This window comes from Amphiura filiformis, chromosome 1 (assembly GCF_039555335.1).
Source record: "Amphiura filiformis chromosome 1, Afil_fr2py, whole genome shotgun sequence".
Lineage (NCBI taxonomy): Eukaryota > Metazoa > Echinodermata > Ophiuroidea > Amphilepidida > Amphiuridae > Amphiura > Amphiura filiformis.
In genome coordinates this window covers 28,650,862-28,674,222 of record NC_092628.1, presented here as the reverse complement: position 1 = coordinate 28,674,222, position 23,361 = coordinate 28,650,862, and the positions used below count along the sequence as shown (strand labels likewise).

General features: G+C 37.2%; 1 protein-coding gene across 1 annotated transcript in view; it reads left to right on the top strand.

Moving 5' to 3' along the window:
- Positions 1 to 3,014: 3,014 nt before the first annotated feature.
- The window catches only part of LOC140139292 (PHD finger protein 14-like), a 46,611-nt gene continuing 26,264 nt past the window's right edge, over positions 3,015 to 23,361 (top strand). Inside the window, 15 exon segments of the mRNA XM_072161101.1 lie at positions 3,015 to 3,164; positions 8,252 to 8,374; positions 9,085 to 9,231; positions 9,234 to 9,253; positions 9,849 to 9,919; positions 10,378 to 10,433; positions 15,455 to 15,567; positions 16,032 to 16,087; positions 16,537 to 16,648; positions 18,745 to 18,839; positions 20,644 to 20,686; positions 20,876 to 20,926; positions 20,929 to 21,292; positions 22,518 to 22,624; positions 23,074 to 23,255. Of these exon segments, the coding sequence (XP_072017202.1) occupies positions 3,077 to 3,164; positions 8,252 to 8,374; positions 9,085 to 9,231; positions 9,234 to 9,253; positions 9,849 to 9,919; positions 10,378 to 10,433; positions 15,455 to 15,567; positions 16,032 to 16,087; positions 16,537 to 16,648; positions 18,745 to 18,839; positions 20,644 to 20,686; positions 20,876 to 20,926; positions 20,929 to 21,292; positions 22,518 to 22,624; positions 23,074 to 23,255 (1,628 nt within the window). The 5' untranslated portion in view covers positions 3,015 to 3,076.

Below are 23,361 nucleotides of genomic sequence, written 5' to 3'. Positions count from 1 at the left end.
AATGAGGGTATTATATTAATATCTCAGTGTCAGGCCCGTAACCAGGGGGGCTGGGGCCCCCAGCCGGCCGCCCCAAATCCCAAAATGCCCCAAAAGTCCCCTTTTTGATCCAAAAAGTCCCACTTGCGAGCGTGGCGAGCGACAAAATTGGGGGGTTATTTTTTTTATGCCTAAAAAACTGGGGGGCCTGGGGCCCGGCCAATCTGGCCCTATGGTAACACTTTAAATACATATCCTTAGATTTTTAAAGTTTGCTTCGAGGAGGACTCTTAGGCCTAAATATCAAAAACATCATTTTTTAATCATTTGCCATAAAATGTGTATTAGGCCTATATCGCGAATTTCACAAAATCAAAATTATTTGATATCAGAAGGACATTCTTCGTATTCAGAATGCAATTCAATATGCCTGATGTGCTCTCATGTCCCACAAAAAATACTGTCCAAACGTCCATACCCCTTCCTTTAAGGTTTGCAAATTGGGATCCCAAAAATTTGGCATGTGCAGGATGGGGGGGGGCAAAGAGTTTTGGCGGGCCGAGAGGCAGGGCAAGCGATTTTTGGTGAGCAGTTTGAACATTTTACCCCCCCCAGGCTCATAATTATTGCACAGCCCTTAGAAAAAAATATGAAAGTTTGTGAATTTTTGGCCAAGAGAAAAAGCCGGATAATTCGATGAAAGAATTGTTAAGGCCTCCTAATTGGGGTGGGGTGGGGGCGGGAGGAGGGGTAGTAAGTATTTTTTAAATAAAAAGAGAGTAATGTGCAAGAAGACCGAGCCTGTGGGCTGGTATCCCCGTCACCAGTGTTTAGTGAATCCCGGGGGGGGGGGGGCACTCAACACAAATTACCATACGGATATGCTCCCCCGGAAGGACCCCCCTTTTTGGGTTTCGTAGCTCCGAAAGACCCCCGATATTTGACCAAAATACAGCTCCGAAAGACCTTTGATTTTGATCATTTCAGCTCTAAAAGACCCAAAAATTGCTAATTCCTCATATTTCTTGTTTTTTCAGGCGATTTTCAACCAAAAAGCCAAGAAAGACCCTTGATTTTGACTTTTCGTAGCTCCAAAAGACCCCATTTTACTTGTTCACAGCCCGGTTCACAGCTCCGAAAGACCCCTTTTACCGGTACGCTATCAGCTCCCAAAGACCCACCACCTCAAAATTCCGGGGGAGCATACCCACCAACATTTTTTTTGATGTGCCCCCCGGGTAGTGAATGCTCCTCCTGGGCCACAGGGCTCATGGCCCTTCCAAACATATAGGCCTAGACGAATCCAACGAGCCAAGTGATGGTCAAAAATCAGTCGGCTATTATATTACTGGGTCCCCGCAGCACCAACCCCGTCCACCAAATAGGTGTTGTGACTGCCCAATTGGGCGGATTAAAGCCGCTTTAAGATCGATGTTAGTTAGATTGTATTGTGTTGTATACGATACTGTCATCATTCTTTTTTTTCCCAAAACACACAAAAAAAATAGGTCACCTTTTGGGGAAAAACCCCATATCTTCAATAAGGAAGGTCAAAATTTTCAATTGATCGTCGGCTTTTCTTCGAGCTTCCCAGTTACATACACTTTAAGAATATATCATTTTAGATTTATAAAATTTACTTCGAGGACTGATAGGCCTATATCAAAAATGTGAAAAATGTCAACTTTTAATAATTTGTCATAAAATTTGTATGATAGGCCTATCGTGAATTTAAAAAAATGAAAATTATTTGATATCAGAATGCAATTCGATATGTCTGATGTGCTCTCATGTCCCATAAAAAATTCTAAAACGCTCATTCCAGATCCTGAAGGGATCACATCAGACATATCGAATTGCATTCTGAATACGAAGAACGTCTTTCTGATATCAAATAATTTTCATATTTTTGAATTTCACGATAGGGCCTATAGGCCTAATGAAATTTTATGACAAATTATTAAAATTTGATATTTTTCACATTTTTTGATATATACAGTCCTCGAAGTAAATTTTATAAATCTAATGATAGGCCTATTCTTAAAGTGCATGTAGCTGGGAGGAAAAGCCGACGATCAATTGACAATTTTGACCTTTCATAAAGATATGGATTTTTTCGCCAAAAGAACTAATTTTTTTGGTGTTTTTGGAAAAAAATCCATATCTTCAATACGAAAGGGGGTCCCAAATTTACAAAAAGTAGGCGTCAATAAAATTGCGACCCCCTATACCCGATAGGCCTACACCTTATTTTTTTTACCAGCTCTTACCAAACAGACCAAAAATTCCTATTGAAATCAGTCTCATTTTGAATAAAAATACCCGGTAAAAATAAACACACTACGTATCTGTGGTCATCTTGTGACTCCCTACATTTTGGTTATCAAAAATTTTATGATCCCCCTATTTTTCTTTCCAAAATTTTATGACCCCCTGGATGACCCCTCTCCCGTATATTTGGGACCCCAATTCCCCGGGGGCACTCCAACTTTGGAGGTGACGCGTATGTAGGGCTGTTAAGACCCCTTTTTCAGCATCGCTGTCACCCAAAGACCCCATATTTTTTACGAACACATGCTCTGTCACCCGAAGACCCCATATTTTTCCATATGATCTGTCACCCAAAGACCCTTACAAGTTCAATTTGAACAGCAACTTTCATTTATCACTGATTTTGTTACTTATTTTGAAAAAACAATGAAATTTGAAACTAGAAATTCGAGGTTTTTGAGGCACTTTTTCGGCTCTCACCCAATGATTCCATATTTTTTACATTTTGCTCTCACCGAATGCCCCTTAGTGCGAAAGTGCCAGCCCTACACCTATATCCATTTCATATTGAAGTGCCCCCCCCCCCCCCGGAAAATCCCAGGCCTGCCAATTCCGAAGAAAATGATAGCCCCAAAAAGCTGCTGTGTGTTGCTTCTTTGTCCACCTGTCGTAAAGTTAGTTGGAACCAGCCAATTATTTTCTCAATGTTGTTGCAGCGACGAAAAAAGCTACTAAGCCACGAGCCACACGGAACCATAATTAATTAGGATTTTCTGTATGTTGGATTTTCTGCAAAGAATTTGCAACGACCGTGGTAAAAAAAAAGATGTCGAAACCAACAACAGAGGTAGAAGGAAAGCCTCCAGAATCAGGAGAAGCTGACGAAGGAGTGGACTTTTTATATAGAGCTATGTGTAAGCACCAAATATTAACAGGCGACGTTTTTGTGTGATGTTTTTGTCCAGTGTTAATAAATATATCATGGATTCAGGCTGCCGAATTCGACAGTATCAAGTAATTTTGTATTAGATTTGAAGTAAGCTTATTAAAATTAAAAACGAGGCGTCTCCAAGTCATGAATGTCCATTGTTATTGTTAAGGCAGGTTCAAAATTAAATATTTGTTTATTTTCTCAGCAGGGTATAAGTCTTTTAACACAAAAATTTAACAGAACTGAGACTCCGAGTCTGAGAAAGAAAAAAGCGAAACATTAAAATTGAACATGATTACAACATGATAAATTCCATTCTCACGTACACGTCACGTCAATTGATTTGACTCAATTTTCAATAAAAACGGCAATCCTCGATTTTAGGAATTTATAAATCGCATACTCTCCTTAGACGTTAGATCATAGTCATACTATAAACCGCAAACTAGTAGTAGGGGCTGTGCAATATAAATTAAGAGCCCTGGGGAGGGTAAAATGGGGGAAGAAATTTTAGCGAGCCAAAAGGGGGGTGGCAAGCAATTTTTGGCAAGCCGATGGGGGGGGCAAGAGATTTTTAGCACACATTCTTGGGCGTCTTTTAAATAAAACGGGCTAAAAAGGCGTAGGAAAACTGTACGGAAGTTACGCTTAAATATATATATGCAAATATTCCTGCTTGCTGCGTTCGCAACATGTATATAGATAATAGACCATTTAAGGTTTGCAAATTGGGATCCCAAAAATTTGGCATGTGCAAGGGGGGGGGGGGGGGGCCAAAGATTTTTTGGCGGGCTGAGAGGGGGGCCCAGGGGCAAGTGATTTTTGGCGAGCCATAATATTAAATGCTGTTTGTAAATTTTACACCTGGAGGGGGGAGCTCATAATTATTGCACAGCCCCTAGTGTGAAACAATGCGTGTATGTGGAAAAGTTGAGATTCGAATGCATAATCAGAAAAACTGTTGTGTCAACACATTTTAGCTCTGGACACACCAGTGGCTAAAATGTGGAATTCCATGTGATTCCAATATCGCTCATTCTACATAGTCGGGTGCCAATCCACTGTAAAAATTTAAAAAAATGAAAGTTGTTCAAAAAGACCTGCTTTTTGTGTTTTTTAAGAGTAACGGTAAATATATTAACTAGGGTAGGACTACCAATTATCGGACACTTAAGCAATTTGCTCAATATTTAAAAAACTGAAGAATATTTTCCCAACTATAGAACATCCACGTAATGACCAAAGACAGCCCTAAATGTAACATAAAATTTGAATTGATGAGACAAGCCATTATAGATATATGGATTGAAAACCACATTGAGGCATCTTGCCAGTTATCGGACGCCTATGCCAGTTATCGGACACTACGCAGCCAGTTACGGACACCCAAAACTAACGGCACACATCTATTTTTCAACTCAACCAAATGCAGTTAAGTTTGTGTCTATTCCTTCATGATTGTGGGTTATATTTGGACATTGTCTGATACTTCACGGTGGCATTTTCCCCACCGCAAACCACATTTAGGTACAATGTAGGCCTATACATTGTAGGCGCATCAACTATTTTAATCATAACATTATAATATAACTTAAACTTAACATCAAACTCTATTTGCGTTCTCAACTAAGCTAAAATAAGCTAAAATACACCTAACATAGTGCAACATGTTAATTGACATACAGCGCCGGCTGGCTGGCAACTGTTTATATATGAAGGCCAGAGGGTGTCCGGTAATTGGGCATGCATGAATTTTACAAGCCAATTATCGGACACTTCATTCAGCCAGAAGCGTTGTTAGCAACCGGTCATGTCAGATGTTGCTGCAGAAACTACACAGTTTTACAAACATAATAATAAAAATATATCAGTTTTAGTAAATTATGAAAAGCTCAAGACCCACACAAATTGGTCCTGCCAAATTACGCTACCTCATAAGTAACATGTTTTTAATAATAAAGAGGCATACTCAGTCCATTCACGCTCGTATTTGCGAAATAATAATAAACGGAACCAGCTGCAAAGCAGCCATTTAAATGCAGTAAGTATCCGTTCTTTCATTTGATGCGATATAAATTCACATTGACTTGAAGAAACAACTCCACATGGTCCAAACCATGTAATCGTCCGATAACTGGCATTGTCCGATAATTGGTAGTCCTACCCTACTTTCAGATGAAAAAGATTGCCAACACCACTTGCATATTTTTTCCGATATTTTTCTTTCATGAAGTCATGATGTTTTTAACACTAAAACTCAATGTACATGTAATGTGAGCTACGTTACCGGCTATACTGTGTACAAAATGGGCTGGTTTTACTTATCCACGGTCATAAAAAGCAAACAAAAGATAAGAGTGAAATATTTTACCATTTCATCTATAGTACGTTTAAGGGACCCTTGGACTATGTTTGCCAGAAGAGAGGTAGAAGGTTAGATTTGAGGTGCATGTGCTTGGTTAGAATGCTAAATGAAAGTTTATACATGGCCTAGCACCTACGGACATGCGCAGGCGATGTGGCAATGTTAACCTTGCGTGCATGCTTCATACCTAATTCGTTTATTTACACACACCACACGAGAAGCATATTCGAAAGGCTAGCTTGGGCGACGTCGCAATAGATGCTAGTAGATGCAAGTATGAATACAATATCATCCAAGAGTATAATCTCTTATAATCTTTAGGTCCGAGAAGTACTAAAGTTTGTTAATGATCTATACACATCAGTGGGGAATTATGCTATGCCACCGCATCCGCAGTAGGCATATATGGTACAATGTCATTAAACACTCGGACAAGTATTCAGAATCAAAGGTCTTTTGACAGCAACGGTTGAGTACGCAATCTCTAAACGCTGCATAAATAGACAGATTTGCACTACAGACCTTTAGTTCAGGCCACGCACACAGAATATTTTGTTTACTCCCCAACAGGCATTACAAATGCAGGCGTGTATTAAACATGTTTAACGCCAATTGGAAAAAGAAAAGGTGGAGGGAAACCACATTTTGTTTTAGACTATATTTTCACTAAGGCCCTTCACAATTAATTCTTAGTTTCCTGTTTCAAGTTTGAAAATAAAGGACGAGGCGACTTTTAATTATTAATTATTAATTATCTATTACTTTCTTTATTTTGAAAATGTGGTTGTGACTATTATCAACAGTCCATTTGGTCATTTTGACTAAGACTACGGATTTAATTATTTTAACTTTATAATTGATTTTTTACATTAATATTAGTAGGGGACCCTACAATGTTCTTGTTTTATATTCATAATCAAAGTTGTGATGATCAAAAACAGATATTAGCAAATAAAAGTAATTAAAAAGTCAATTAAAAGATGAAAATACCTAAATAAAAATAAAATAATTAAATATTTTTCCATTCTTGATTTTGGACGCGCGAGGGAAACAGGAAACTAAGGATCAATTGTAATTGGCCTAATACAAGTTATCATGGTTATAGGCCTATGATGTAAGGTATTAAAAGAAAAGAAATAAGTATAATATTGATCAAATCAAGAAGAATATCAGAGATTTTTTTTCCTACTCGCACATTACACACGAGGCAGGCCTGTGTTATATGATTATAAGGGCTACGGTAAAAAAGATAATATGCTAGTTACACTAAACTTGAGACTTTTCGTGCTTGGCTGATCCTCACTTGATGAAGGTCATATTGAATTATCGTCTACAAAGATGCCTCCTCTCCAGGCCAATGGTACGTTCAAATCGATCGGTTGGACGTCCAAAGGTCCCATGAACGTATTATAAGAAGTTTTAAATGCATAAAATGAGTGCGTAACGTAGCTACAGTACAGTAACGTAGTTCACATTTTTTAAGATAGCTTTATCGGCTACGGTGTCATGCACAGAACTCTTGAAAATGATATAGGATGTGCGTATTGATGAGAGTTTAGCCTTACTTACCAAGTTTGAATTTTTTTCCAAAAATGTGTTTTTGATTTATGCAATTTTTTGTCATGATCTCAAAATCCCATTGAATTACTACAGGGAAGGTTTTTTGGCACTTTGCCAATTTCTCAAAATAGCCACATTTTTGAAAACAAAGATTTTATTCAAACAGATTTTTCTCTCCTTTATAGCAGTTGTACAAAAGTTTCATTTGCTGCCAATATATCACAGAATAATAAAAACCAAGTTTATTTTCTAACTTAATGTAACTTAAGTACGGTATATATTTAAATTTTAAAAGGAATGGTGGTACTTTTTTACATTTTTTTTATTTTGTCTAGAAACACTAAATTCTAGGATTTTTTTTCTACTTTAGAAGGTGCTATGGTTACCATACTTTCAGGGGTGGTAAATAAGATTAATATCTAAATTCCGTCACCAGCTTTTTCCATTTAAGTGTTTCTATTTTAAGCTACAGTGTTTCTAACATTCCCTAAAATAAAAAATGGGATTTTTTTTTCAAAAGTAAACACTTTATCCAAAAATCCTGGCGAGAGAATTTAGGTATTACTATTAAGCTTATTTACCATCCTTGAAAGTTTGGTAACCATAGCTCCTTCCTAAGTGGGCAAATAAAAACAAAAACTTAAAATTTAGGAATTTTCAAAAATAAGGACAAACATAAGAATTGTTACAATTTTTATAAGACTCTTGATGATTTGTAATAATATACCTGATTGATTTGACACAGCTCGGAGCTATTTTCCTGCAAGGGTGTTGTATCCAAGGCAGCTACCTTAAATGTTTTTGATGTGATTTATGAGCGTTAAAAGCGTTAATGTCAGTTAATTCTAATATAAATGGGGTTCGGTCAATGGTACCTATCACACATTATTAGGAAAAATGCTGAAGTCTTGCAACCCTTGTTTTTAGCAGAAGTTTTAATTTGGCCCACAAAGCGGTCCACACAGCCTTGATAAGCTCCATTTATTTTGGACTGTCACCTTCTATCTAGCATGCATCAGAATGCATTTTGCATCAACACTTTAAAACACAGCATAGCCCAAACCCTATGGGTATGCAATATAATGTCACTCTTGAGGGAGTCATCCTCATTGAAATTAAATGACTGTCATACTTGTGTTTTTTAGATGAGAGAGACCCAAAGAAACGACGTGTCAAGCCAGTGGAAAGACACCTAATCCAGCTAGATTTTGGTTTAAGTGATAGTGAAGAGGACAGTGACTTTGAGATCAAGGATCATGAAGATCATGGTAAGAAAATCAAATTCATGAGGCATTTGAACAGGATCAGTAGGAGTCTTATCTGTTATATGGTCAGTTTTTCACCCAACCTCATAGTTGCTGTTAATTTTGAAACCAAATGAAGCCATAAGAGAGTGAGTGACTTTTCTACTGTTTCCAGTGATGTCACTCAAACCCAAGGTGTAATAAATCTGGTATCACATGTAGCTAAAAAGACCCACATAAAAATAGATGTGGAAATAAGAGTACAAACTGACCAGTAGATACCAATTGTAGTCCTACTAATTCATAGCATATTGGATGGCCTAGGGGAAAGTTAGCCCATTATTTGCAAGGCTATTCATGCCTTCAAGGTAAAATAAACCTACCCGTGTTACTGTCTGCCCATGGTCTGGATCTTACCCAGGAAAGATGACATTCCAATATTCCGTTTTAATGTTACAAATATTCAGTGCATGAATACGCAACCTTGTTGTTTATTGGTAGTTTCTGTATAGGGTGCTTGCACGGAAGGTCATTAGTTCAAATCATCCTCCAGACACGCAGCCACCAAAAGACATGCAAATGCATGGAGCTCAATACCGATCACCTGTTTAACTGGTATTGATCACAGTAATTCTTTTACTCCATGCATTTGAAACCACTCTATACAGTATACATTGTGTACATGTATGCTCAGTTTAGGAGCTGCAATTTTCCCAAATTATTTATTTCTTTAGATGATTCAGGCGGTTCTGGAGATGAAGTAGATGATGGAAGCTCTGGAGGGTCGGGAAGCGAAGATGATGACGACGATGATGGTGAGGAGGATGACTCTGATATCTCGGAATCAGAACTACAGGCGAGATGTCAACTGGTGACATGATCGCTAGAGCCAAGGAGAAACGGGTAAGAAATACTCAACACGGCTTGCGCTTAAATTTTTTTAACAACTGGCCCACAGGGCAAGTCAACTTACTTTATTTTAAGCCTTCATGAATTTGAAAATCTTTGCCATGAATCAATTTGCGGATTCGTGTCTGATTTCACTCAATTCAGACACAATACTGTAAGAGTGGAATTTTTCAACTCTTGGGCTTCACAATTCAACATAATAAAGTGAATTTAAGTTATAATAAACTATATCATTTCACCTGCATAGGCCCTATATATCGATCTAAGAATTATCGCAAAATTTACTATGTGGAAAAAAGCGGAATTTGACATTTGTAAAGCGGACAATTTTGGGTTTTAGAACAGGAAGTTTTTTGAATGCTAGATGAGGCTTGACATTTTTAACTAAAAATGATTAACAACAAGTATGTCATGTCAAGACACAAAATTATCAGTAATTAATTTTATATTTAGGTGGAAAAGATATGGAGTTGAAGAGCTACAATATCGGGGAAGCTAACAGTGATAGAGACCATGCAAAGTGTAAATAGAGAATAAAATGTGTACCACAACAATTGATTTGTGTGTTTTCAATTGATTTTACATGTAGATTGATTCCAAGAATAGACCGTCAGATAAAATTAAGATGCTGATATGCGCTGTTTGTTTGGGGGAACATAGGTAAGTACATGTACCTGTAATCTCATCATGGCTACACCTAATCACTTAAAATGGGAGCAGTTGATATGACTGAGGGCAGCACAGGTGGGGTCCAAGTGCCACTGGTGGGTGTCCATGGGGCGAAGCTGCCAGAAGCTCTGGACTTTGAATGAAATTTAGGGTAAAAATGGAAGCCATAAGATATGATTTTTACAGGAGACTGAACGGTCTGAAATGTACAAAAATATAATTTCAGTGACTTTAACTAACACATGCAATCCATTACAATAAATATCAAATTCAATATGTTTTATTACACAAAAGAGTTTTTAATTTACCAGTTCCTAATGGCGAAAATATTTTTGCCTTTATCTCATTTTCAAATTTGGCCTCCATGAACCAGATCGTGTCACATATGTAATTGGCACATAGCAGTAATACCTTTTCTTCAAATTTGCTGACTTTTATTTTTCCTACAGCGAGGATAGTGATGAAATAGTGGAGTGTGACCAATGTGGCATAGCCGTGCATGAAGGTAAGTATGGACTAAATATTCACCTCAGATCTTCTTGGATCAATTATGAAATCAGTGGCTCAACCAGTAGAGATATTTACCTCCAATGTAGAACTTTACCCTTCTTTACACAGGGGTGCGAGAGTTCAGATTAAAATCTTAACTCTTTTTGATCTTGATTCTTTTGATCTTGATTTTTATCTCTTTTCTGCACTTCCTCTGTACAAAAGTATAGGAGCTTCCCAAAGTTCTATCTGTGGTCACTCACACCCTTGTTCACACTAAATTAACTGAGAGTCTACACAGGTACCTGTGTAGAAAGTCAAGATTGCTTCCCTTTTTGACACTGTTTTCCCCTCACCCTTCCCCACTGCAGCATTGATTATGAAGGACTGGTTATAATATATCGTATACAGGCCTGTCTCCTAATGTTCAGTGATCATCAATGTGTGCCCTGCCTTCTAGATAACATAGGTCAACATTTTATTATAAAAATAGGTGATACAGCGATATTTTTCAATCTTATTTTACAGCACAATGTCATTGGTAATTTGTTAAACCCCAGGGGCAAACAGACATTTTAATTAGACCTGTGAGATGTAATGACTTTTTGTGCACATTTATGTTTTAGTGCATCAACCCCAACGACTTGTATGGATATGTCAAACGTACATGATCCTCTTATATTATAGACCACTTGACATCAGTGTTTATCAACAAAGGCGAGGGACTCATCTGTCGATATGCTTGAAAGAGCCGATACACTGTTCAATAACTTTCTTGTACTATATGAAATGTGGCGGGCGATTTAAAATGCACATGCCCTTAGCAAACTACGATGCGTACGCACACTGCAGGGAAAAGAACAATGGAAATTGCCATAATGCGCGCGCATACTGCCGGGCAATGACATCACATGTCAAGTGGTCTATAGAATCATCATAGTAGTATAATTTCAAGTACATCTACAAGATTTTTATTCACTGCAGCTAGATAGAAAATACTATTAGAATTCTTTATTCTCAAGTGCTTGCACCCCACTATTTCTATTACATAAATATAGTCCAAGGCCAAGTAAAATAAATAATATGTATATCGTCCCCGTCCTCACCGATTTTTGGAGATATTGTTGTTATTTTTCCTATTTCTTCCTTACTTTGTTTCTAAATTTGTTGCGATGAAAAGACATGTTAAGAAGTTCTTGGTTATTATTTATAAATACATTGCAAACGCTTTCTTCAGGCTAGGGGTAGGGCTTTGGGGAAATAACAAAAATATTAGGGGGCCTCCCCGATTTTATGATGTGTTGACAAACACTTTGCAATTGTAATTTTACACAGAAATGAATGGTAAAAAAAATGACATAATAACAAATAATAAGGACCTCCCTCACCAATTTTTGAAAAAGTCAGGACGATTTACATGTTATTTTGTTTGCTTGGCCTAATCCAATCCAGTAGCATAATTACTATCAACCTATAGTGTTACAAATATTAATGTGTGAGCACTTAAGGTGGTTCGAAAGGCAAGGTTTAGGGAAATCATGAATTCCAACATTATTGCAAATATCTCCAAAACCTTTCATGATACAATCTCAAGTGAGTTTGTGCTTATGTAGGGATATGTTGGCCATGTTATGAAGGTAATAAAACCGTTGCCATGGTAACCAAGCAGTCGCTATTGGCTTCTGACCAATCACATTAAAAGTTGGTTTTTTTTTTTTTTTCACTTCATTTTTCCCAATAGAAGTATACTCACATGTTGAGTCATGTTCCTGCACACCTCCACTGATTTTCCCGTAAAAAAAATCCCAGTGGAGGGGGGGTCAAAGTGAAATTTTCGTTTTTTGGCCACAGATTCCATATTACTTACAAACTTTTTACGGGAAAATCAGTGGAGGTGTGCAGGAACATGACTCAACATGTGAGTATACTTCTATTGGGAAAAATGAAGTGATTTGCGAAAAACCAACTTTTTTAATGTGATTGGTCAGAAGCCAATAGCTATCGACTGCTTGGTTACCATGGCAACAGTTTTATTACCTTCATAACATGGCCAACATATCCTACATAAGCACAAACTCACTTGAGATTGTATCATGAAAGGTGTTGGAGATATTTGCAAAAATGTTGGAATTCATGATTTCCCTAAACCTTGCCTTTCGAACCACCTTAAAAAAAACCAAAAACGCAGTGATTTATAGTGCGCTACGCACAGGCACAACGCCTAGACGTTGATCCACAAGCCGCAGCACACTTTACAGGTCGTCGCTGACCACTATGGCCCCACATCATTCCATAAACCATTAAACAACAAATCAGGGTCTTTGCTGCTTCAAGAGCGCACACCCTAGACATTCCACAAATAACCATCGCAACCAGGATCAGCTCCCCAAGTTTCGTACGGGTTACAACGAGACAAATTAGCAGTGAGTTCCTTGTCCAGGGAATTTCAAGCTAACTCAATTTTTCCATGAGAGCGTACTAGGCACCGCCAGGGTTCGAACCCGCAACCTCTCGCACCATAGTCGAACGCCTTATCGATTGAGCTAACTTGACTGCTACTAAACTTGACTTAAGTTATCAGCATAACATATTTCTTGCATAACACATACAAGCCCACACTTGAAATCCAAGTGTACCATGCACATGGGGAAATATGTGTGTTATGGTCAAAACCAAAACAAACACTCTTTGGGTCTCATCTCTTTGGTTGTGACTTGTAAAGCCATATTATAACATGTCCATGAAAAATAGATTAGTGTTTAGTTAGCTTTTACTGTCAGATATGTCCCCTTTTAATTTTGAGCTGAACAACTGAGGTAAAGCAAAGAAAATTGAAATTTACTATCAGCGCTGATGTCGCCAATGCATGTCACTTGGTAGGTTGTGCTACGGCACAGTCCTTTGATGTGTGTATGACTGTCCTGCACACCGTGGAGGTACTGTGTTATGAACATTGCGTACGTGTTCAACTACATTCCACATGTAATATTGCCATCGTAATAATTAAACGACAGTTCCTGCGCTTTATTCCATTTTGACAAAACTACAGCACTTAAAGTCTTGAATTTTACATCGTATGTTAGAATAATAAAGTACATTATAATTGTGTAAAAAACTAGCACTACTCTATCACTGCTTTACTTCTGCATGTTTAAAATTTGTCATTATTTTGCTCAACTTTCATACTTTTATGTTGGCCATTCTGCTTGGCATTTGGTATTGATGCTGATGCACAGACCTGTTTGGTCATTTACATGTCGTTCTTGAAGCAATTCAGTCCAAAAATATCACCATATTGTTATATTAATTGAGTGAATTATTCGCATCATCAACAGATATTCCATCCTGCATGTGTTTAGCAACCTGCCATGTGTATAGCATCCATTTATAATTGTTAAGAGCTCGTGACATATCAGCTGTTTATGATCTGAAGCATTATGCTTTAATATTAATGATTAACTTACTTAACCATAGACCTTATATATAGCTGTAATTAATCAGGCCATACATATAGTTATTTCCTGAATGGGAACACATAGTACTGTATTGCCATTTTTCTGCAAGTGCAATGCTGCAACAAATCTCACCCAAGCCCAATAATAGTTCATTTCCAAAAAGATATCTTTGTATTCAACTCTAAATAAACATCGTACAAATGGAAAGTTGACACACTAATGTTTGTTAACAATAACATGATTGATGATGAATATCAAATTGATATGAACAAGAATTTTCTAGCATTATAATACCTCATTTGTGTAAAACCAATTCCAAATGGTCTTGATTTCAATGATTTTGGTGAAAATTGTTGCGATTCAGAAAGTCAAGCCGATTACGGGTTGTGCAATTTCTTAGCCTGAGACGTTTTACTTGTAGGTGGTTGTCAATATGTGACGTCGATTGATAAGAACCTGCACTGACTAGTCTTCAATTTGGGGAGCATCATGAGTAGTTGATACCCATCAAAATGTATCTTTCTAGACTAGGCCGCAACTTTCCAAATCGCACATATTTTTACAAATTCATTAAAATCAAGATGTTTTTTTAATTCTTTTTACCCAATTGAGGTATTAAACTGTAGCTAACAAAATTCTTAGCACATTTATATTTCAATGTTCTTGATCAGTCATGTTAAGACCACTCAAAAAGTGTGGACTTCCTTTTGATGTGGTACTCTTGACCAGTAGCACATACACCTTGCTAACATTATGAAGCTAACATTCCACCACTAGCACAAATTCACAAACACTTACTGAGTTATTCAGGGTGATGTTTGGGGGTTGTTATAAGTACTGTATTCATTCCATTAAAGACCCATTCAGTGATCCCAGCGCAAGTGTACAAAAATTAAAATTGTTTATAAATTGCTTAAAAGTGAAGGATAAGTCATTCAAATTGTCAATTGGTATTTTTGAAATGACAAATTTGGCAAAAAACAAAGAAAGCAGCAATAGTGACGAAGTTGAAGCCCCATTCAAATACATGTAGCTAAATTAGATGGACATTTACCAGTGAAGTAACACCATGTATTGTTTTAAAAAGGTATGATGAAAACAGAACCATGAGGGTGGGTGCTTAACTCTCTTCATGCGGGTGTCGACTGCAGACGACAAGTTTAAATTTTTTTTTTAATTCAAAAATTTCAGAAATAATTTTCATGACCATATTTGGGATCAGCATGAAAAATGCATTAAAATGAGTACAAACAAGCCTAGTATTGATTCAGTAGTTCTTAAGATAGCTCTTGATATTTTGAGAAAATGTTTCAAAAACTTGAAGCTAGCACGCAGAGCATTAATTGAATCATATTCTACAAGTTGTAAAATATGTGGCTGGGTGCTTATTGGGGCCATGGGTGCTTATTGTAATGAATACAGTTCTCTATACTTATCCAAAATGTACATTTATAACATCAAAATTTAACCTTCACTCATACATGTACTCCCTCACTCACTCATTGAACAACAAAGTGATCAATAAAAAATTTTATGAGCCCTTTTCACTCCTCAGGTTGCTATGGTGATTTTAATTCTTCAGGTTGCTATGGAGAGAATTTTGTCTCTGATACAGACTCTACCAGCAGTGCGCAGACCGCAAGCTCCACAGAGCCTTGGTTCTGTGATTCTTGCAAGGCAGATGTTACTAGTCCGGTGAGATTAAGGATGTATATTAATAACCAAAGACAAACTTACGAGCGTTATAACAGCAACAATCATGCAAGAAAACGACACAAATCTGTTTTCCAAGATATAGTTGCAGTATAATTATCATAAATGGAAAGAGAGAGTGTTTGGGGGATGTGTTTATGTGAGCAAGTGAGAAAGAGATGGTGGATGGGGTTAGGTGGGAGAGTGTAGAGATGGATGTGTGCGTGGGTGAGAGAAAGAGACACAGACTAAAAGGGTAGGAGGGAGAGGAGAGAAAGGCATTACCTTCATGTAGGTATTCTTGGAGTTAGCTTATTATCTAGTCTAGACCAACAATAGAAAAGAACAACAAAAAACATGGAGAGACAAAAAAATGGAACGAGAAAAAATTGAAATTCAAGCTGACAGGAGTCTGAGGGAGAGTACAATAATATTTTTCTGTTGCATTATCCTTCTTTTTTTTGTAGTCCTGTGAGTTGTGTCCAAATTTAGGTGGAATATTCAAGGAAACAGACGCAGGAAGGTGAGTAGGGGTGGTTATGTGTGGTCTAATATAATCTCTTTGTTGACAAATTATAAGTTTACACAAGAAGGCAATACAAACAAATGCCCCCAATTTATTTGTGGAAAAAATGCAAAAATATCAAATAAAGTTTCCAAGAGTGATCGCATGAATGATGTTATCAATACTAGTAATCATTATTATACATTTCTCAGTCCCAAATAAACTATCCTACACAATTGGTTTTTTCAAGTGTTTGACAAATACTAAGTGATTTCTAACATTTCTCAAAGGTTCTTATTAACTTACACAGTCATTTGATATTCATATCACTTTTAAGTTTGTCAACAATTAGCCAAAGCAGCTCTGTACTGCACTGCAAATATGTTCATTTTACTATTTTTACTGTTTCTTATAGGAATTTTACTGTTTGACAAATGTATGATATTGGTCTTTTTATCCTTGTGTAGGTGGGTGCATATAGTGTGTGCCCTGTATATACCAGGAGTAGCATTTGGTGATGTGACTAAGCTGCGATGGGTGACGCTATCAGAGATGCAACAGGGTAAATGGGGAACAAGGGTAAGTTGATATGCTAAATGAGTATAAACTATATACTGTGGTTTGCCTCAAGTTTGGTAGTGACGTAGGTGCTTATTTCGCTGTGCACATTATCAAACTGCACATGTACAGTTAGTCATGCAGAGTGTACCTGTACATGTACAAGGGTAGATTGTCCGCACGCTTGAAGCAAAAAAGCATTGACGTCACCACCAAACTAGGTTACTAGATGTGAAAAAGGAAAGGTCATGCCAAGTAATGTGCAGAGGTCAAAGTGCCCATCTCTGTTTCCTTGGTGTTTAGGCCAGTCCTCTGAATTAAGGAAACTTTAGGTTCATAACTGCTAAATTATTAGTCTAAAGAATATAAAGTATACATTTTAGACTTGAAATGACTTGCTGAATTCATCTGTGAGGTCAATTTGGGCCAAAATGCTCATTTTGGAGAAAATCCCAAAAACAGGTTTTTAGCCCAAATTTTTAGGTAAGCGTAACAAAAAAATTGTTTGGCCAAAAAATTTTTTATTAATTTTAAAACTAGATGAAAATATCTGGGGACCATTTTTTTTATTTTTTGAATTTTGACCAACTTTGAGAAATTTGCACCAAAAATGGTCAAAATATGCAAAATTTTCAAAAAAAATCACAAAAAAGCCTGATTTTCACCCAAATTTCAAATATTTTTGGTGAAGTTGGTCAAAATTCAAAAAAATGAAAAAAACGGTCCCTAGATATTTTTATCTAGTTTCTAAAAATTAATAAAAAAAAAATTTTGGCCAAATAATTTTTTGTTACGTTGCATGAAAAAATTTGGGCCAAAAAATCCGTTTTTTGGGATTTTCTCCAAAAATGAGCATTTTGGCCCAAATTGGACCTCACAGATGAATTCATCAAGTCATTTCCATTCTAAAATGTATACTTTTATATTCTTTAGACTAATAATTTAGCAGTTATGAGGCCCGAAAGTTTTCATAATTCCAGGGTTCAGACCAACCTTAACTTGTTAGGGAGGGTCACCACTACTCCTGCACAAGAAATCTGTTTTACCCTCCCAGCACTAAATTATGCCTGTACCAATTTATACACCCGGGTACAATTGAAGTTAAGTGCTGTGTCTAAGTGCATAATACGATCACGCTGCGGGGGTACGAACCAGCAATGTTCTGATCACGAGTCAGAGCCCACCCTGCCCTCTTACTGGAGTGTACTTGGTGTATCTTAATGACAAAATTGTCAAGTCTATATAGGCTAAATTATAGTTCAAAATCATTGTAACATAATGGGACATTGTGAAGAAAAATAAGGGGAAGTGGTTAGGGTATTTGTGTACATGAGATACTAGTCTCAATCCCTTGTGGTGGCAACACACATCGTCATCATCCCTATATCTTCGTGTCAAAAATTGCCGTGATAGTACAGCGAATCCTCTCGTTTTTCAACAGCTTTGATCGCGATTTTGTTCGAGATAGGCCGAGCGACTCAGGCTAAGCATACCATGACTATCATATGAGATACAACAGAGTTTCTATATTCTACACATTATTACGATTTGTGCATGCTCTAGTACCCCATATGATGTTTCTATTACAAGAAAATCGATTTGTTTTTAGGTAAAACCAGGGTTTTGTTTCCAGTACACTCACTCGAAAAGCAATACACTAATTAGCGGGGCCTTGCAGCTTCCTGTGGATATCTTTTACTGCATTTTAAAAGTAAAAATTTTGAAATCCAAAGTAAAAATTGTGATATATTTAATTTTGAGAATTACAATTAATACTTTATAGGTATAAAGGAACACGTTTTGCCCATTCAGTTAAGTTCCAGGTGCAAGCCCTATAACACAATGCATATGTAAACTTTCTTTATCCGTGTCAATAATAGAATATTGATTTCAACGGAGTATTGAGCTGTATGGAAAAAATATTTATAATACAGGGTGTTGACACTGTGCAACATGCTGTGATATTTACTTTAAAAAAATTAATTGGTAACATCTATAGCTGAAATTCACACTTCCACTCTTCCCATGGTACATACTACATATAGAATTGGTCAACTGAACCACATTTTAAAATTTAAATTATAATTTATTATATGTTATATTTTTGTGTGTTACAGGTGTGTAGCTATTGTGAGGATGATCGCTTTGGCAAGACAGGTGTATGCGTAGGCTGTGATGCAGGCATGTGTCGTAACTATTTCCATGTCACATGGTTAGTATGCCAGATCAAATTCATCTTTAAAAAGTATATATACTTTGGTTCACCTCAAGTTTGGTAGTGACGTAAATGTTTTTCGGTAGTTGCGAGCATGCGTACCGACAACCCGCTCTTTGTATGAATTCATGTATGTATGCTCTGTAATTAACTTGCATGATTTGATACTCCAACCAGGGAAATAAGCACCCATGTTACTACCAAAATTGAGGTAAGCCAAAGTTTAAAACACAATTTTATTTGACATAATGGGTCAACAGGTTTTTAGTCCCAACAACATCATGTGTGAGGCTTACCATGTAGATTGTAAAAACCATTGAAGCCTTAATTCTCTCTACCAGGGCTAAGGGAAATTTCACCCGAAATTACACAAGCCAGCCCTCGAATTTAAGGATCTGAAGGGGCACGGCAACTTTTTTAGGGCAAGTTGACAATTGCCTTGGATTTTCACTGAAAAGGCAAGGCAGCACGGCAGTTTGTAATATTTCAAGAGGGCATCGTGGCAACTGTTGAAAATTTGAGAAGGGCACCAAGGCAATTTCTCAAAAGTGCAGAAAACACACACAAACAGTCTGATAGATGATTTTATAATGAAGGGGCAGGGCTGGGGCACTGACGGCAACTTCATTAGAGGGCACGGCAAGTGACTGCCTTGGGTAAAAGGACATATTTTGAGGGCATTACGGGATGGGCACCCACGGTAAAATGCCATGGGTGCCATGGGTTAATTCGAGGGCTGACACAAGCCATGGTGCAAAACTATTTACCAATGGCAAGAATGCATATAGGGCTATTTGTGGAAAAATCTGTGCAAAATAGTCTTTGTAATAAACATACAAATTGAGCCATGTACTCTACCACTTAAACATAACAACTAGTGAACTGCAAAGTTGGTATGGTAAAAATGAATGAGTATATTATAAAACCTTGGAGTGTGTTATAGCCACTCCACTGCCAAAGCCAATAGTGAACAATTAAATGAAGTTGGAAGGTATACTAAAGCCATCAATCGTCTACACTACACTGTTGGCTTGTAGTCAGGGTTGCCAAAAGATTTCAGCCCGAATCGTGGGTCAAATAATCGAAAAGTCGCCCAATTTTTCTCTTTATTATTGGTTTCTATGGGGCAGGAAACTATCGGAAGTCGCGGGAGCCAATGTTGAAAAATCGCCCAATTTTTTTCTTAACCATTGGTTTCTATGGGACAGGAAATTGTCAAAAGTCGCGGGAAAAATCTTCAAAAGTCGCCCAATTGGGCTACCAAATCGCGGGTTTTGGCAACCCTGCTTGTAGTGATGACTGAAAATCTAACGGCTTGTAACGTGTTGGACTTTGGTTGTGTGCCATAGCGTGACTGCCTATTGGCGCCTGTGTACTACACCGTTGTACTGCCCCGTTGAGACAAACTAGTGCTCTGAAGTTCTGAAAATATGTGTACAACAACAAAATGCGGTCAAAAGGTCAATTTGGACACAACTGGACAATCTTAATGCAACCAGAATAACCCATGTTAACAAATGAGGGCAGCAGTCTAGTTGGAGGGATGGATCATGATGAATTCTGGTCAAGTTATTTGCATACTCATGAATATGCACATTTTCTAAAACATGTTGAGGGTTAAGCAATATTTATATACTGTGTTGTCAGGATATCCTAACGAAAGGAACATAAGTTCACTGTTGGAGTGGAAAGAAGCCACCAAAATGAAACAAATGATATTTTAAGAACAGAAAAAACAAAACTATTTCCCAGTTAACTTACAAGGTAATTTCTTTCACTTTATTTGTATTTTTTTCACCAGTGGCCAAAGAGAAGGCCTTCTGTCAGAGGCTTCATTGGATGAGGTAAGTCTAATTTATCTTCTTTCTTTATTACTATATTTTCCAAAGATTCTAATTTGTTTGCCCAAAGACCATTTTGCACAAGCGGGAGAGTCAAATCGGGTATAATTATTTTTGGAATCATTTAATTTGAAATCTTTGTATTTCTGACAAATTCAAATTGGTTGTTTTCCTTCATCTTTTATATAACAGGAAATAGCTGACCCGTTCTATGCCTACTGCAAACTTCACGCGAGACAAGGCTATCGTCCGTCAGAAGCGCCAGAACTGGCTTCGTCCAATCCCGCATTAAGCAGGAAAATAACAAGCTAGATGACAATCTAGCAATGGATCGTATCAAACGCAAGCTAAAGCAATGCCAAAAGAAGTATGCCGAGGTGCGCAAGACTAAGAAACCACAGGCGTGGAACCCCACGGGAACCGATAAGGTGGCGCGGATGTTGACTACAAGCGCGTCTGCTTGTCGTAGACTGATGCGTAAGGCTGAGCTGTTGGGGATTAGTACCGAGGTTATTCATCATTCTCCAACCAAGGCGAGTGGGGAGGTACCGAGGAGGAAGCATCATGTGGCGCCGGCATTCTCGGCCGATTTCATCAACTATTACCTGGGTGAGAAGACAACCTGAAAAAAATCATTAGGCAGTGAAATTTTTTTAATTTTATCTGGAAGAGGCTAAATGATTCTAAAAATCACCAAAATCTTAACAAATTTGAATTGAAAAAATCTGAAATATTGTTGGAAACATATTTTGACAATTTTATGAATTTTTTTCAAAAAAATATTAGTCAAAATCTTTGCCAAGTGGGGTTCGTAGAATGTAGTTTTTTTTGTTACCGTATGAGATTATTACAGATGTCAGGAGGAACCCTGAAAATACACCAATCTCCCTACTGCCTGACAAACCTGAAAATCTCCCAGATTTAGACCAATATTTTAATTAACACGAAATGTAGGTGAAAAATAGGGAATCATGTCAAATGACATTCAATCCTTTTGTAAGAAAATGAGATATTACTTACAAAGCATGAAGTCTGTATGTGAAAAAGAAAAGTGGTATTCTCTAAACTCCGCTTTGTTTTTAAGGCCAAAAAAAAAAAAGATTGTTTGCTTGTCATCCACAACTTTATCAGAATTGGGTTGGTCGGTTGGGATTTTTAAAAAAAAAAATTTTTTAAAGGTCATAGCCAAAACATGACTAGAGATGCCTTAAATTAGCTTAATAAATAGCCCAAATAGTTGTGAATTGGGATATTTCTCTACTGTATACCACTTCACAGGATGTCAAAAATGTTGAAAGAAAAAAACTTTTTCTGGAATTTCCAAAATTAGGGTCGGTATTCATTTGTACAGTAAAACAAACAAAAAACCAGATGAGGGTCGGGTGGTGGAGGACAAGCAAACAATCTTATTTTTTAGCCTAAAGCTACTGTGTGCTGGTTTGAGCTTGATTTTATCAGTATATCCCTGATTACAGAATGTAAGTCATGGCATATCTATTATTGTCCAAAGCTTCAAATTAAAAACAAAATGCGAGAGAATAAAAAATGATGCTCCAAAAGTCATGTACTCCTTCACACAGTGAGAAACAAAGAATGAGTCAATTCACTCAAGTTTTTCCAGCCAGATGAATGTGCCAGAATCACTTTTTTGATTCTAGCAAAATTGAGCCTCTGAGGTAGAAAAGTGAATTGCAAAGAGAGAGAAAAATGTAATTTCTTTAATGAGAAGTTATATAAACTTAATAATGAGATCAATGCTTCATTGGCACTATGAAATACATTTTCAAAGAAAAATAACTTAGGAATTAAATATTTTGTTTGTATTTTTATCTAGATCGTGATGCACGTGTGAACAATCTGAAGCACAAATTAGATGAGTTAATGACTCAGAATGAACGACTAACAGTAGAGGAGAAAACATGCAGAGAAAAATATGACAAGGTAAGTGGATGACACTAAAAATGTATCTTCATCACTTGTGCACATTCTTGACGCTACTGCTTATGTTTTGGCCATGTTGTGTGACACCTTTTCGCAGTAGTGTTGAACATGTACACATGCATCGATGACATGGTATGGTTTTGGAAAGTAATTTCCTGAATAGTCAATCAAATCTCTTATCTCCTCAAGAAAATAAAGTCTTGAGAAGCTGTGCCTTATAAAACTTTGGATAAGACCTAATTTTACTAAAGAAACCAGGGCTGTTGACCACATTTTACCCTTTGGTATATGGTAGAAAATGTGTGGGTTACAAGTAGTAGGATTGCTAAAATATTGCAAGCATTAGGGTTTAGAAGAATTATCCTGAAACTTCTAGGAAACTAGTTTTTCTTGGAATTTTGCTTTGAAAACTTTGAATAATTTATGGGTGTTTTTTTTCCTGTTCTTAGCTGACGTCTGAAGTGGAGGGATTTCGCATGACTAATGGCAAGCAGAGATGTCATGGTGAGAATCTATGGAAGATACTGGGTGAAATCACAGGCAAGAAGATACCACTACCAAGTGCTCTCAAACCACCTCAAATCAAGAAGACACCGGCCAAAAAAGGAGCAAAAGCAAATGTTTTCAACCTGTAAGTTTGGGCTTTTTCCCGGGGTTCTTGAGTGTGATTGGGTGGGGATTTGCAGCTGGTATTTTAACTCTGATGTGATGCAAGACCCAGCTTTGTTGGAGTATAC